Here is a 16,326-nt window from a genome sequence, read left to right as displayed (position 1 = left end):
CGGCCAAAACCCATCTCGTTCCATATTCTCCCATTGCCCGGCAGTGGGCTTCCTTTCACTACCATATTTGGTAGTGAGTGGAAACGTCAACCGGATGCTTCACATATATACATCCAGTGAAATATCTGTCTCCTTGTTCTATCTGTGATATAACTGAAGCACCAGCAATAACAAGGGATTGAAGGTAAAAGCAAATATTTTTTTATAACGTAAACGGGAGATCAATAATACTTAAAATTAATAGATATAAACTGTAACTCAATCATAAAGATTTGTAATGATTTAAAAGTTGACTAGTCGCAACTAACGTACAATTTCGCGAGTTCACCCGACCAATCCGTTTTACTATCTTGTTAGTAGGTAACTAACCTGCGACAACATGCCGCCGTTGTTGGAAGAAAAACAAGCTCAGCGGACATTCGTTGGTTGTTTTTTGGAGGCAGTGTGATCACTGGTAGAGGTCAATTAATTTTGTAAACATCAGTCATTGGTAGCTAGGTACGCTTGCTAACAGTAGTACAGTAGATGGCTAGCTAACCGGCCATTGTTCAACAGCAGGTCTGACCGAGACAAACTCAGTTCGAAGAGTGCGTTAACGAACCATTATCCAGGTGTCATTGCTGTTCATTCACCCACACCTCCATGCAGTTGTCTCGTTTTATCTGTCAACAACATTATGATTGGGGCAGGTGTAGATATCGACCTAGCCGATTAAACTGAACTCCACGATTTATGATGAGTTGAGTCGGCTAATATCGACCCAGGGTCACTGCTCGACATAACGTTACTCTGAAAAGGCCCGGCATTTGAGGCTTGTCCGCTTCAGTGGAAGTAGCCCAATTTCTGTTTCATTCAGTAACGTTATTTAGCTAAGTTGTATCACCCAAAACATAGTTTTGCTTTTAAAAGTAGAAACCCACCTAGTCGATGCTGTTTCAAGTCTAACGGTTTTTGAATTTGTATCAATTCAAGTGGCTTACTAGTACCGAATTCCATTATCAAAATCAAGCCATTAAATAGCCAACAGATTTACACTTGATTAGTTTAATAATAGATTTGGAATTGACTGAGTTGAAGGGAACCATTGGATTTCATCTCTGCTAACGATACAGTTCAAACAGACACATCAGTCACTTCTATGTAATGCCTGGCCCCTCCCACTGTTAGTAGTTTTATTGTGCTAACAGATAAACATTGAACATTTGACGACTCTCCCATCACCCAATAGTATATGGTTAGATTGATGTAGCCTAGCCTGAAGCAGAACATGTTGTCCTTTGTATGTTTCTAGGCACTGATAATGCTGGTTCCCCCAAAAACTATCACTTATTTTAAATTAGTCTCTATTTTGAAAGTTGAGAACTTGATTGCTGACAAGCAAAACATTTTGGGACTATATCAACAATGGACTAATAGGTTTTGGTTGGAGTTTTCCTTTAAGAGATTTGGGACAGTAACCGAAGGTCGCTGGTTTGAATCCCCAAGGTAAAAAAAATCTGCCGATGTACCCTTGAGCAAGGCACTTAACCCTAATTGTTTCTGTAAGTTGCTCTGGATCAGCTTGTCTGCAAAATGACTAAAATGTATAATGTTATGCTATTTCTGCCATCTTGCCATGATCATGGAGCTGGGAAGCAGAATGTTTAGGATCGCCACAGACGACTGGCCTATTAGTAGATGTAGGGAAAAGCTCATCCTCTGAAGCGGAACAACTTTGCTTGTGATTCCTTGAAATTCACACCGTGACATGATGACCTGCAATTTGAATTGTGCTTTGGTAGATGCTTGAGAGCATCAGCTGTTCCGGACGACTGTGATCACTCTCTCCGTAGCCGACGTAAGACCTTTTAAACAGGTCAACATTCACAAGGCCGGTTACCAGGACGTGTATTCCGAGCATGCGCTGCCCAACTGGCAAGTGTGTTCACTGACATTTTCAACCTGTAACTGACTGAGTCTGTAATACCGACATGTTTCAAGCATACCATCCTAGTCCCTATGCCCAAGAACACCAAGGTAACCTGCCTAAATGACTACAGACCCGTAGCACTCACGTCTGTAGCCATGAAGTGTTTTGAAAGGCTGGTCATTGCTCACATCAACACCATTATCCCAGAAACACTAGACTCACTTCAATTTGCATACCGCCCCAACAGATACACAGATGACGTGATCTCTTTTGCACTCCACACTGCCCTTTCCCACTTGGGCAAAAGGAACACCTATGTGAGAATCCCGTGGCCTCCAACTGCTCTTAAACGCTAGTAAAACCAAATGCATGCTCAACCGTTCGCTGCCCGCACCCGCCCGCCCGACTAGTATCACTACTCTGGACGGTTCTGACTGTGGACAACTACAAATACCTAGGTGTCTGGTTAGACTGTAAACTCTCCTTCCAGACTCATATTAAACATCTCCAATCCAAATTTAAATCTGGAATCGGCTTCCTATTTCGCAACAAAGCATCCTTCACTCACGCCGCCAAACATACCCTCGTAAAACTGACTATCCTACCAATCCTCGACTTCGGCGTTGTCATTTACCAAATAGCTTCCAATACTCTACTCAGCAAACTGGATGCAGTCTATCACAGTGCCATCCGTTCTGTCACAAGTCCCTTATACCACCCACCACTGCGACCTGTATGCTCTAGTCGGCTGGCCCTCGCTACATATTGGTCGCCAGACCCACTGGCTCCAGGTCATCTATAAGTCTATGCTAGGTAAAGCTCCGCCTTATCTCAGCTCACTGGTCACGATAACACCCACCCGTAGCACGCGCTCCAGCAGGTCTATCTCACTGGTCATCCCCAAAGCCAACACGTCCTTTGGCCGCCTTTCCTTCCCGTTCTCTGCTGCCAATGACTGGAACAAATTGCAAAAATCGCTGGAGACTTATATTTCCCTCACTAACTTTAAACATCAGCTAACCGATCGCTGCAGCTGTACGTAGCCCATCTGTAAATAGCCCACCCAATCTACCTACCTCATCCCCATATTGTTTTTATTTACTGGTGTGCAAAAGAGCAGAAAAGTATCTCTACTTGCACATCATCATCTGCTCATCTATCACTGCAGTGTTAATCTGCTAAATTGTAATGACTTTGCTACTATGGCCTATTTATTGCCGTTCCTCCTCATGCCATTTGCACACACTGTATATAGACTTTATTATTTTTCTATTGTGTTATTAACTGTATGCTAGTTTATTCCATGTGTAACTGTGCTGTTTGTGTCGCACTGCTTTGCTTTATCTTGGCCAGGCCGCAGTTGTAAATGAGAACTTGTTCTCAACTAGCCTACCTGGTTAAATAAAGGTGAAATAAATAAAAAAAACATCATGGTACTACCATGATGGTAGCAGTAATTCTGTTTGTCTTGCTCCTCTAGTGCAGTGGTTCCCAAACTGTGTGGGGCTAAAGGGGTCGGCAGGGGGGACTCTGTCCGGCTTTTAACTTACTCTTTAAAGTTTTAATAGTAGAATGAACCAGGTGTAATTTCGAAATTAGGTGGTGTATCGTCAGTTCCTCTTGTCATGTCAGTCATTGCATACTTTAGTTATAAATAACTTGTCAGAAATGTCCAGATCAACTTGCCCATGTCAGCTAATGTTTGAGAGGTAGCTGAGAGGTAGCTGAGCGGTAACTGGCAGTTATTTGGTTGTGTAACTAAGTGATGCACTGCCCATCCGGCTGTTACACTACAAGTTGGGGATTAATTGATAGTGGGGTGCCCATAGTGACCGGGAGTGCTGCCAGCCTGTGCCAGGGCAAGCTGCGACAGGTGTCTGCTGGGTTCTAACTGGGCAGAGCTGGCTGCAGAACAGACACAAACCTAACACTGTCTGGTGATGAGGATCCACATACACACGGGCAGGGGGTGGTCAAAAAGAGGAGTCCGTCAACACAGACTTGTCGGTTAATTGAAAAACATGTCAACCTTGATGATCAAATGTTTTGCACTCATCACTTTACACCTGCATGCCTGTGAAGGTGTCCGCGTTCTTCCCATCCAAAACGGTTAGGAACAGACAGTGACGTAGTGATGTAAGGCACTACATCTAAGTGTGTCACTACAGTCCCTGGTTCGAATCCAGACTGTATCACATCCGACCGTGATTGGGAGTCCCATGGAGCGGTGCACAATTGGCCCAGCGCCGTTCGGGTTTGGCCGGGGTAGGCCGTCATTGTAAATAAGAATTTGTTCTTAATTAACTGACTTGCCTAGTTAAATAAAAATATATTATGACAAAATTTGGTTTTGGCCTTTGGCAAAGGTTTTTTTTCTGGAGGCAAGCTGAAGTTCGGAAGCCGAAGTCTAAACGCAGTAGGGATGCTTCAATGTAGTGTTTGTCATTCAACGATACACAAATAATTTTCATGCACATTTTTTTAACTTTAAATACTCTACCAAACATCCTATTTAGGTGTAAAATTGTGAGCCTAACATCTACTCAGCAAAAACTTCTAAATTAATTACAGATTTCTTGAGTTATCTTACATTCATTCTGATGAGTTTGAGGAAGCCTTAAGAGGCTGCATTTCTGTTTACAACCCTCAGCAGTTCTTCAGTGGAAGTAGGGCAATTCCATGGTAACAGAAATACGTGGACTTCATTTTTCACTTTAAAATGTATACATAAATTAATGTTTTTTGTTAGAAGTTTAACAAACAATAGAACAATGCACTGCTTTTAACAATTTCCATAAAACACGTTATAAAAACATATTTACAGGTAGAACTGTGCAGATACAAAGTTGGGTAACCATATAAAACTGAGGGAGATTTTACTGTAATTCTGTTACCAAACAGTTTTTCCAGTAAGTTTGTTTTAGAGCGTATGTACCAAGCCATACTTTACCATTGTACAGGTGAGGGGATCAGCACAAAGTAGCCTACAGGGAGTTTTATGCCATTGAAGCCTTTGGGTGGGCTGCCTAAGTGTTTCTTTTTCGGGTCGCCTAAATGGAAAAGGGAACACTAGGTGTGAACTTAAACGACTATAACCAGATATAAAGTATGTTGAATAGATTGTGTGTGTGTGTGTGTGTGTGTGTGTGTGTGTGTACACACACACTCACAGCAAAAAAATAACCGTCCTCTCACTGTCAACTGCGTTTATTTTCAGCAAGCTTAACATGTGTATTTGTATGAACATAACAAGATTCGGGTATTTTCAAAAATGTTTATTATGAAAATGTATCCTCTTTCAATTGTGGTTAATATCTTGGTATCTTTGATCTTTCTGTCCCCTAGGCACTGTGAGACATTTTCGTCAGAGACACATCTGACTCCCTTCCCCAGCAGTCACAGCTCCCCTTCCCTGTATTTCCCCTGTGACCCCCACCCTGAGCCCCAGCAGTCCTCCGCCCCAGCATGAATGACATCAGTGTGGTCAGAGAGGGCTGGCTCCATAAGAGGGGTGAGCTGAGATGAGCTTCACTCATCGCTGTCTCACAGTGTCTCTGTTTCTAGGACACTGTGAGTCCACTCAGTATTAGTTAAACCCTAATATGTATGGCTTTATGTGCCTCTCTCTCTCACTCTGCCCCTCTCTCTCTCTCCCCCCCCCTCTCACTCATGCCCTTCTCCCTCCCTCCCTGCAGGAGAGTACATTAAGACGTGGAGGCCGCGGTACTTCATCCTGAAGAGTGATGGCTCCTTCATCGGCTACAAGGAGAAGCCAGAGATGTCGTCCGACCACAGCCTCCCACCCCTCAACAACTTCTCTGTGGCAGGTTGGTGTCTGTCATTTCTTTGCCAACTTCTAGAGCCTGGTGGTACTTGGATGATGATGATGATGATGAGAGTTTCCTAGTCATGTTCACACAGATTGGCTCTCCTTTGATTCCTTGTGTCCGTCAGCAGGAAGAACAGTTTCCTCTCCTTGAATCGTCTCCTCACTTCATGAGCTACTGTTTTGAGGAGGTGTAGAGAGAATGGGAGGAGAGGAATCGAGGGAAGACTGTTGAGATTCACCCAGTGTCTACAGTAGCACACTCAAACCTCTCTATTACTCCCTGTCTGCAGAGTGCCAGCTGATGAAGACAGAACGGCCCAGGCCCAACACGTTTGTCATCCGCTGCCTACAGTGGACCACAGTCATAGAGCGCACCTTCCACGTGGAGAGTAACGAGGAAAGGTGAGACCGGAAAGTTCCAGAGGCAGGGACAATGTGGAAGAGTTGAATGGGTATTTGTTTATCTGTAAACTGGGCAATGCCCTCCTTCTACAAGTTATTTTTACCTCACCAACTTTCAGGATTAGAGGTCTGCTATTGACCTCACTAGTTAATCACCCTCATACCCACCGTATCCACACACACACTCAGTCAGTGTAGATTCATGTCTTTTGGGCTTGAAGTGGTCTACATTGAACTCCCTCTCCCCTTCCAGGGAGGAATGGATGCGGGCGATCCAAGCGGTGGCCAACGGCCTGAAGACACGAGTGGAAGAGGCTCCCATGGACATAACGTTTGGCTCCCCCAGCGACTGCAGCGGCATGGAGGAGATGGAGGTGGCCATGTCCAAGTCCCGCAACAAAGTGGTCAGTGTTCTCCTGTCCCCATACCAACCTAGCAGACCTGTCAGTGTCCCCCTACCAACCTGGCAGACCTGTCAGTGTTCTCCTGTCCCCCTACCAACCTAGCAGAACTGTCAGTGTTCTCCTGTCCCCCTACCAACCTAGCAGACCTGTCAGTGTTCTCCTGGCAGACCTGTCAGTGTCCTCCTAGCAGACTTGTCAGTGTTCTCCTGTCCCCCTACCAACCTAGCAGACCTGTCAGTGTTCTCCTGTCCCCCTACCAACCTAGCAGACCTGTCAGTGTTCTCCTGTCCCCCTACCAACCTAGCAGACCTGTCAGTGTTCTCCTGTCCCCCTACCAACCTAACAGACCTGTCAGTGTTCTCCTGTCCCCCTACCAACCTAGCAGACCTGTCAGTGTTCTCCTGTCCCCCTACCAACCTAGCAGACCTGTCAGTGTCCCCCTAGCAGACCTGTCAGTGTTCTCCTGTCCCCCTACCAACCTGGCAGACGGGTCAGTGTCCCCCTAGCAGACCTGTCAGTGTCCCCCTAGCAGACCTGTCAGTGTCCCCCCAGCAGACCTGTCAGTGTCCCCCCAGCAGACCTGTCAGTGTCCCCCCAGCAGACCTGTCAGTGTCCCCCTAGCAGACGGGTCAGTGTCCTCCCAGCAGACCTGTCAGTGTCCTACTGTCCCTCTACCAACCTTGCAGATCTCTCAGTGCTTTTTGTGTTTGTCCAACAGCCCTCCTCTAGATGTGGCTGCTTTTGTCCATTGGAACCTCTGCATCCTAGTTCAGAGTATCTACTACTCCTTAGTAACAATACCTCATCACAGCTGGTTTACCATCTCCCTATGTGACCTGGGCCATAGTGTGTGTTGGTGCGTTTTCTGCTCCATTCTCTGCTCGTTCTTCATCTAAAACCGTTGTGCAGGTCTATGTAAACTCTTTATTACTCATAAGCTGTAATTGTCATGGTCAAATAAATCCTGTTATCCAAACTGTCTTGAAGAAGACTGAGATTTGAACCCTCAAGGTGTTTGTGTCCCCCACACCCCCCACAGACCATGAGTGACTTTGACTACCTGAAGCTGCTGGGGAAGGGGACGTTTGGTAAGGTGATCCTGGTGAAGGAGAAGGCCACAGGGATGTACTACGCCATGAAGATCCTGAGGAAAGAAGTCATAATCGCTAAGGTAACCATTTGGCATCAAAGAGACTGGCAGTTACTCAGACAGATGCGTCCAAAGTGGTTCCTTATATAGGGCATTACCAGGACCCATAGGGCGCTGGTCAAAAGTAATATTGCACTACGTAGGGAAAAGACTACTGGGCCCAGATTCACAAAACCTTAAATTACTTTTTCCCCCTTAACTATAGACGTAAGAAGAAAGTTAAGCAAAGTTTCTATTCCTCAAAAAGATTCTTGGAAATTTGCTTTAGCTGTTTCTAATGTTTCTCCTCAAGCAAAAAGTTAAGAAGAAATAATGTCCTTGGAAATTAATTCCAAGATGGTTAACCGTTGTGGCCATGTCCAAGGCAGTGAGAGAATAAGTTCATGAAAGCAATTGAACATGTTTATTTACTCACAAAGTTAATCTGAAAGTTTCAGTATTGATTATTTTAAACCCAAGAACGTGTTTTAGAACAGTGATCTCAGTATGAAATATGCTAACATGATTGCCATTGCTAGCTAGACAGCTAGTTAAACTGGTTGCCTAGCAACAAACATTGTCATTAATATAACTTTTTTTCTTAAGAAGCTTCTTAAGATTTTGCGTTAGAGGTGTTTTGTGAATCTGAGCCGTGCACCATATCCCTGGAAGTCTTGATTTTGATGACATTTTCCTTTTTCATTTGAGTCATTTAGCAGACGCTCTTATCCAGAGTGATTTACAGTAGTGAGTGCATACATTTTCATATTTGTTCGTACTGGTCCCCTGTGGGAATCGAACCCACATCCCTTGCATTACCAAGTGAGCCACAGCACTAATTATGCACAGTTACTTCAAGGTTCTATTTTGGGTTCTTGAGTAGCCCAGAAGTCACACTCAGCAGTGGACAACTGGATTTGATCTGTCCATCATGGTGTGTTTTTGTGTGATGTGTTCCATAAGGATGAGGTAGCACACACGGTAACAGAAAGCAGAGTCCTTCAGAATACGAGGCATCCCTTCTTAACGGTGAGTTCCTAACTGACGACATCTGATCCTACTGAACACTGATTGCATTTAACCAAGTAGCCATCTGATTCAAAAGTGGTCTCTAATTCTGACTGTCTTGTCTCCCCCCCCACACACACACACAGACACTGAAATACGCGTTCCAAACACATGACCGGCTATGCTTTGTGATGGAATATGCAAATGGAGGAGAGCTGTTCTTTCACTTGTCACGGGACCGCGTGTTCACAGAAGACCGGGCACGGTTCTACGGTGCGGAGATTGTGTCTGCGCTGGAATACCTCCACTCACGGGACGTTGTCTACAGAGACCTGAAGGTAATGGCCGCTTCCCTGACTGGATGTCTGGCTGATGTTTCCCTGACTCGCCCATACCTTTACACGTACCGCCTCATATTGAAAGTATATTCTCAAGACTAACATTTCGCACAATAGGAAATACGGGCTGATTTTAAGATTAAGCCCAGTCTTGGATTTAAAGTACTTCTGAATTGGTCTAGGCTCAATCCTACCATAGACTGCACTAGAAGAGCACCAGTCTCTTGGTGAAAAGCCTGTAAGTCTGTGGCACTTATTACAGTCAGCTGTCATGTTAGCAGTGGTATTTTCTGCTGCTGACTCTCTCCTGTGGTCACTCACTCACTCTTGTTCTCATCTCTTTCTCTTCTAGCTGGAGAACTTAATGCTGGATAAAGATGGACACATAAAGATCACAGATTTTGGACTGTGTAAAGAGGGAATCACAGACGGGGCTACCATGAAGACCTTTTGTGGGACTCCAGAATACCTTGCACCTGAGGTAACTACAGCACAGTGAACAAAATCATACATTCTAGTTGTGCTTTGAACAGTACATTGCAGTGTGTCCAGTTAACAATTCCAGATGCATTCCTTGCTGGTTTCTTGTCTTGGACTGGTTTACAGTCAATAATTGTCTATCCAGCAAAGAATGCTTAACATACAAGTTAATAACTCGACTTTGCCATTGGAAAGTAAATTATTATCAACAGGAATAGACAGCGGGACTGCAAATACACTATATATACATACAATACCAGTCAAAAGTTTGGACACCCACTCATTCAAGGGTTTTTCTTTATTTTAGCTATTTTCTACATTGTAGAATAATAGTGAAAACATCAACACAATTAAATAAAACACATGGAATCATGTAGTAACCAAAAAAGTGTTAAACAGATCAAAATATTTGTAATTCTTCAAAGCACACTCACACGGAAGTATGTGGAAACCCCTTCAAAATTAGTGGATTTTGCTATTCCAGCCACACCCGTTGCTAACCGGTGTATAAAATCGAGCACACAGCTATGAAATCTCCATAGACAAACATTGGAAGTAGAATGGCCTTACTGAAGAGCTCAATGACTTTCAACGTAGCATCGTCAGAGGATGCTACCTTTCCAACAAGTCAGTTTGTCAAATTTCTGCCCTGCTAGAGCTGCTCCGGCCAACTGTAAGGGCTGTTATTGTGAAGTGGAAATATCTCGGAGCAATAACGGCTCAGCCGTGAAGTGGTAGGCCACACAAGCTCACAGAACGGGACCACCATGTACTGAAGCGTGTAGCACCTAAAAAATTGTTTGTCCTCGGTTGCAACACACCCCACTGAGTTTCAAACTGCCTCTGGAAGAAATGCCAGCACAAGAACTGTTCAATGGGTTTCCATGACCGAGTAGCCGCACACAAGCCTAAGATCACCATGCGTAATACCAAGTGTCAGCTGGAGTGGTGTAAAGCTTGCCGCCATTGGACTCCTGGAGCAGTGGAAACATGTTCTCTGGAGTGATGAATCACTCTTCACCATATGGCATTCAGTCGGATGAATCTGGGTTTGGCGGATGCCAGGAGAACGCTACCTGTCTGAATGTATAGTGTCAACTGTAAAGTTTGGTGGAGGAGGAATAAAGGTATGGGGCTGTTTTTCATGGTTCGGATGTCCACATACTTTTGGTCATGTCGTGTAGGTAATCGTTTACATTGCAACTGAGGTAGAAAGAGACACCGTGCCTTGGCTTCCACATAATTGTATTTGCTATTTCTCTTTTTGTTCTCTTTCTCGCTCTCCCCCCCCTCTTTCTCTCGCTCTTTCTCCCTCTCCTGCAGGTATTAGAGGACAATGACTACGGCCGAGCGGTGGACTGGTGGGGTCTAGGTGTGGTCATGTACGAGATGATGTGCGGTCGACTGCCCTTCTACAACCAGGACCATGAGCGGTTGTTTGAGCTCATTCTCATGGAGGAGATCCGCTTCCCCAAGAACCTGGCCCCCGACGCCAAGGCCCTGCTTGCTGGCCTGCTCAAAAAGGACCCCAAGCAGAGGTAGGTGTTGGTGTCTAAAAAAAAATATATATATATATATATAAGCCGAACAAAAATGTGAATGCAACATGCTACAATTTCAAAGATTTTACTGAGTTACAGTTCATATAAAGAAATCAGTCAATTTAAATAAATTCAATAAGCTTTATCTATGACTTTCACATGACTGGAATACAGATGTAGATCTGTCGGTCACAAATACCTTAAAAAAAATTAAGTAGGGTTGTGGATCAGAAAACCAGTCAGTATCTGGTGTGACCACCATTTGCCTCATGCAGCGCGACACATCTCCTTCACATAGAGTTGATTAGACTGTTGATTGTGGCCTGTGGAATGTCATCCCACTCCTCTTCAATGGCTGTGTGAAGTTGCTGGATATTGGCGGGAACTGGAACACGCTGTCGTACATGTCGACCCAGATCATCCCAAACATTCTCAATGGGTGACAAGTCTGGTGAGTATGCAGGCCATGGAAGAACTGGGACATTTTACACAATTCCTGGAAGCTGACAGGTCCTTGTTACATGGGGTCGTGCATTATCATGCTGAAACATGAGGTGATGGCTGCAGATGAATGACACAACAATGGGCCTCAAGATCTCGTCACGGCATATCTGCATTCAAATTGCAATCGATAAAATGCAATTGTGTTCGTTGTCCGTAGCTTATACCTGCCCTTACATAACCCCACTGCCACCATAGGGCACACTGTTCACAACATTGACATCAGCAAACCACTCGCCCTCACAAAACCGAGATTCAACAATGAAGAGTACACTTCTCCAGTGTGCCAGTGGCCATCGAAGGTGAGCATTTGCCAACTGAAGTTGGTTACGACGCCAAACTGAAGTCAAAACCCTGGTGAGGACTACAACCGTGCAGATGAGCTTCCCTGAGACGATTTCTGACAGTTTGTGCAGAAATCCATCGGTTGTGCAAACCCACGGTTTCATCAGCTGTCTGGGTGGCTGGTCTCAGATGATGCAGCAGGTGGAGATTCTGGACTGGCGTGGTTAGACGTGGTCTGCGGTTGTGAGGCTGGTTGGACGTACTGCCAAATTCTGTGAAATGACGTTGGAGGTGGCTTATGATAGAGAAATGAATCTTCAATTCTCTGACAGCGGTCATGCAGTCAGCATGCCAGTTGCACGCTCCTTCAAAACTTGATACATCTGTGCATTGTGCTGGGTAACAAAACTGTACTTTTTAGAGTGGCCTTTTATTGTTCCCAGCACAAGGTGCACCTGTGCAATGATCATGCTGTTTAATCCGCTTATTGACATGCCACAACTGTCAGGTGGATGAATTATCTTGGCAAAGGAGGAAATCTCACTAACAGGGATGTAAACAAATTTGTGCACAAAGTTTGAGAGAAATACATTTTTGTGCGTATGGAACATTTCTGAGATCTTTTATTTCAGCGCATGAAACATGGGACTAACACTGCAAGTTGCGTTTTGTATTTTTTTCCAGTATACATTGAGTGAAGAATATAATGGTGATGCTGATCATTCTGTAGGCTTGGAGGTGGACAAGAAGATGCCAAAGACGTGATGACACAGAAGTTCTTCACCAGCATCAACTGGCAGGATGTGGTAGAAAGGAAGCTCTTGCCTCCCTTCAAGCCCCAGGTGACGTCAGAGACGGACACCCGCTACTTTGACGACGAGTTCACAGCACAAACCATCACCGTAACTCCCCCGGACAAGTGTAAGTTGAGGAGTGTTTGTGTGTCTCACTGTTAAAAATCTCTTCAAATCTGGATGGTGATTTATTTTTGATTTATTGTAAAACAGGTTTTGGAAAAAAAAGTAGTTTGTAGTAAATCTCCTGTTTTTTGTTGTTTTTTTTTTGTTGTTTTTTTCTCTCTCGCGTTATCTCCAGATGACAGCTTAGACTCAGAAGACCAGAACCAGCGCACACACTTCCCTCAGTTCTCTTACTCTGCCAGCATACGGGAGTGACCTCTCTCACATGCGTGCACACACTCACATGAGCAAGCAGGCTAACACACGTTCACACACACTCGCACTGCTGGGGAGTTGGGATGACACAAACTGACACTCTCTCAAACAAACAAACACACTTGCACAACACACACACTCTGACACCGAGAAGCGGTGGAAACATGGATCCAAGAGCATGACGTGATGACTGACCTCAGCAGGCCTGTGTGGATAGACTGGCGGCCTTGTCTCTCATTCTGACGGGACCAGGTGGAACCGGACAGGGCTGCCCTTGGCCATGCCTGCAGGACCCTGCCTGTCTACCCACCACACTACCACTACACTGGGCACATCAAAGCATCAACAGCACTTCACCATCCCTGGGTTATGCCAGCAGATACCACATCACCAGCCGAACGCATGCTTCACCGATCCAACACACACACACACACTTTGACAAGCAACACCTAAAACCTCCCATACACTGCAGATTTTGTTTTTACTACTGGATAAAAAATAAGTCCAAACACATTGTAGAAACACATGAAAGGAGAAAAATATTTGTAAACTAATTTTTCTTTTGATTGTTACGGTTTTAAAAGCCATATTTCTGCAGTTTTTTTTTTTACAGGTGCTCTTGCTGAAAACTTGCTGTTACAAATCATGTGGACTGTTCCTACAGAGAGAAAGCGGGTCAGGGAGAGAATGAGGGGTGTGTGTACCTCGGAGGGTAGCCATTTCCCTGCTTGCACTGTGCATGTGTGAATGAATGTGTTTGTATGTTTGAGTGTGTGGAAGGAGAATGTATGAACAACCATTTGAATCTCAACATCTGTTTTACGTTTATGCATTTGCATGTATCTCTTTTGGATTCTGTATGACGGCTAAACGAGGAGAGTTTTAAAGGGAAAGAAGAGAGGTTGTGGAGCTTCCCTGTGGATTGACTTGTTCCTCTGGTGGTTAGAATGCTCAGGATGAAATAAGAGAAGGGGGAAGAGTAGAAGTGACCACAGCAATTAACATTGTTCTAGTAGCTGTCACGTTCTGAGTAGAAATATAATTTGTTCCAAACTTTTCACTTTTTATTTTGAATTATCGATGTAAAGATCTTTTTTCTTTGTTTTGAAGATCATTTGGATGTTCCCATATTTAAGAATTCAAACTATTAAATCATGGATCACTGATTATTTGTGATGAGGCTAGACTGACTGATAGAAAATTGACACTTCAGTAATTTAACGGTCGATATTGAAGGTTGTGGTTCGTATTTTCAAGGTAATGTAAGTGACAGATTAAGTCCTTTGTCGGGACGTCAGAGTAGGACCATTGAACTAGGGTTGGGGTTAGTTCAATTCAGTTAATGTAGGAAGTCAACTGAGTTAACGTCATGGATTGAAACCCTAACCCTGGTGTGAAACAGATGCTGTATATAATGACAAGATGGTCTTGTCTCTGCCCTAACAATGGGAGTTGTTGTCTCGAAGGCAGCCGTTCTGCTTATCGCTGTATTCCCTTGTGGACAGATTTTTATATTTTTCTCTCTTACCTCACTCTTCCTCTCTGTGAACTTCCCACAATTCACCTGTCCTGAATGCATGTGTACACCCCCTGTCTGACCTATAGCTGACCTATAGAGGAGTGGTTTGGGTGAAACAACCATTGTGTTTCACAGTCAAGTGGTGTGATGCATTTCATTTTTGTTGCCCTTTTCAAAGATTCCTTCACTCAAGGATCATTAAGACCATGTTTCTTTTCTTTGATTTGTGGTCCAACTATTCCTTACTTTGGGAGACATTGTCTCATTTAAATTTATATTATATCAAAAAATATATAAAATAAGTTTAAACATGTTTTTCCTTTTGGTTGTTTGTCATTTTGATCATTCATGTGTTACTTTTTTAAAGTGTGTGCGTGCTCATGCACAGCAGCAGGTTGATGGGGCGTTGTAGAACAGCTCTCTAGTCTGTGCTCAATGCCGGTTTCCTTTAGCCTCTGTACCTCCTGTAGGGTTGTCCAGTCTGACTGCTGTTTGCAAGGGCTGAGGCCATGGGAGACATCCCGGTCTTCACCAGCCCATAATCAGGCCTTGTAAAGGCAGGACTGGATATCAGGAACAACCTCCCTCTGATGAATCTCTTTCACGCTGCCTTCAATGTTAGGATGGCCACTAGGAGGTGGTGTAGACTTTTTCTAAAATTGACAGTGGCAGTAAAGCCACACAGGCGGCAACAACGTGCAGAGTGTGTACATCTAACATGCAAGCCAACACCACTGACCTCTCCTGTAGGCATTGCACACAGACAATCGATATGGAACTCTTCACTGGCTATGTAAATACCAAAAAGGCTGGATGTGTAGGATGATCTGTAGGCTAGAAGGAGAATTGGCAGCTTTGTAGATGGAATTTGAGTTGGAGCTTAACAGTGATTACCTTGCTTCCCTGTATTTTGAATGTGATCAGTAGCCACGAATGTCATATCTCAATGCTGATTTACCAAGAATTCTTTGCTCCTCCCCACCTATTCTTTACCTCCTCCCCAGCTAAACCTCAACTTAAAAACAAGCAATCTTTTAGGGAGAAGACTATGTCCTGGTAGACAGTTTCAGCCCCCATGTTGCAAGATTTTACATTGTAACAGGTGTGACCTGCTACAGTATATGGTAACGTATAATATTTGCAATTATGTGCCAGTAAAGACTTTTACTGAATGAAGTGTCTCATTCTTCATTAGGGTTACTGGGTTCAATATCCCATATGCTATCTTCTGCCGTTGTGCCCCATCTGCAAGGCACTTTACCCCTAATTCTCTAGGGGTGCTGCTCTCCCATGCTCCCAGCCTGTGATGTGTATGTTGTGTGTCTATTTGGGTACCATGACAGCAAAAAAAAGTAAGAATTTCCATGCAAATAAACCAATAAAGCAAGCATAGTATTGTAAATGTTTTGAATTTCAAGTTGATTGATGTAGGCTAATTGACTCTGCCCAGTTTACCATACACCTAATTGACCAACCTTATTCGTCAACTGATCAGGCATCAGTCACGCACATGCAAGTCGTGATATCTACGTGCCCACCCCCAATTAGTCAATCACGTGTGTTTTAGGACCCTAAAATAATGTTGACTGTTTTTATCGCTTGTTTCTCATCCGCCGTCCCTCGTCGTTTCAAGTAGCTGCAGGGCCTCTTAAGTGAATGTACAGTCTCCGGTTCGAAGCATCATGGCCAAAACCGTATTCTGCGATTCCATGCCACTGCTGTACTTGCACACAAAGGTTAGTTAAAAGTTTAAATAGGATGCGTAAAGTTTAGTATGTTTAACGTCCCATAAAGTGTCCAAACATT

General features: G+C 44.2%; 1 protein-coding gene across 1 annotated transcript; it reads left to right on the top strand.

The window, feature by feature from the left end:
* The first annotated feature begins 128 nt into the window (after positions 1–128).
* Positions 129–15,937, top strand: LOC139382258 (RAC-beta serine/threonine-protein kinase). Its single transcript, XM_071126122.1, has 12 exons — positions 129–184; positions 5,255–5,420; positions 5,605–5,736; positions 6,029–6,140; positions 6,394–6,544; positions 7,584–7,715; positions 8,637–8,702; positions 8,828–9,019; positions 9,372–9,500; positions 10,823–11,037; positions 12,557–12,747; positions 12,922–15,937. The coding sequence occupies exons 2-12, from the start codon at positions 5,375–5,377 to the stop codon at positions 12,999–13,001; spliced, it is 1,446 nt and encodes a 481-aa protein (XP_070982223.1). The 5' UTR covers positions 129–184; positions 5,255–5,374; the 3' UTR covers positions 13,002–15,937.
* Positions 15,938–16,326: the final 389 nt, after the last annotated feature.

The sequence above is a fragment of the Oncorhynchus clarkii genome, chromosome 24, assembly GCF_045791955.1.
Source record: "Oncorhynchus clarkii lewisi isolate Uvic-CL-2024 chromosome 24, UVic_Ocla_1.0, whole genome shotgun sequence".
Classification (NCBI taxonomy): Eukaryota; Metazoa; Chordata; class Actinopteri; order Salmoniformes; family Salmonidae; genus Oncorhynchus; species Oncorhynchus clarkii.
The sequence above is the reverse complement of the archived record's forward strand: the minus strand, read 5'-3'. Positions and strand labels throughout refer to the sequence as shown.

Excerpts from the sequence above, each read along its gene's own strand:
- LOC139382258 (XM_071126122.1), top strand. The coding sequence starts at position 5,375 with ATGAATGACATCAGTGTGGTCAGAGAGGGCTGGCTCCATAAGAGGG. Across the intron at positions 5,737-6,028 it reads CAACAACTTCTCTGTGGCAG|AGTGCCAGCTGATGAAGACA; the intron begins GTTGGTGTCTGT and ends CCCTGTCTGCAG. Across the intron at positions 12,748-12,921 it reads CGTAACTCCCCCGGACAAGT|ATGACAGCTTAGACTCAGAA; the intron begins GTAAGTTGAGGA and ends CGTTATCTCCAG.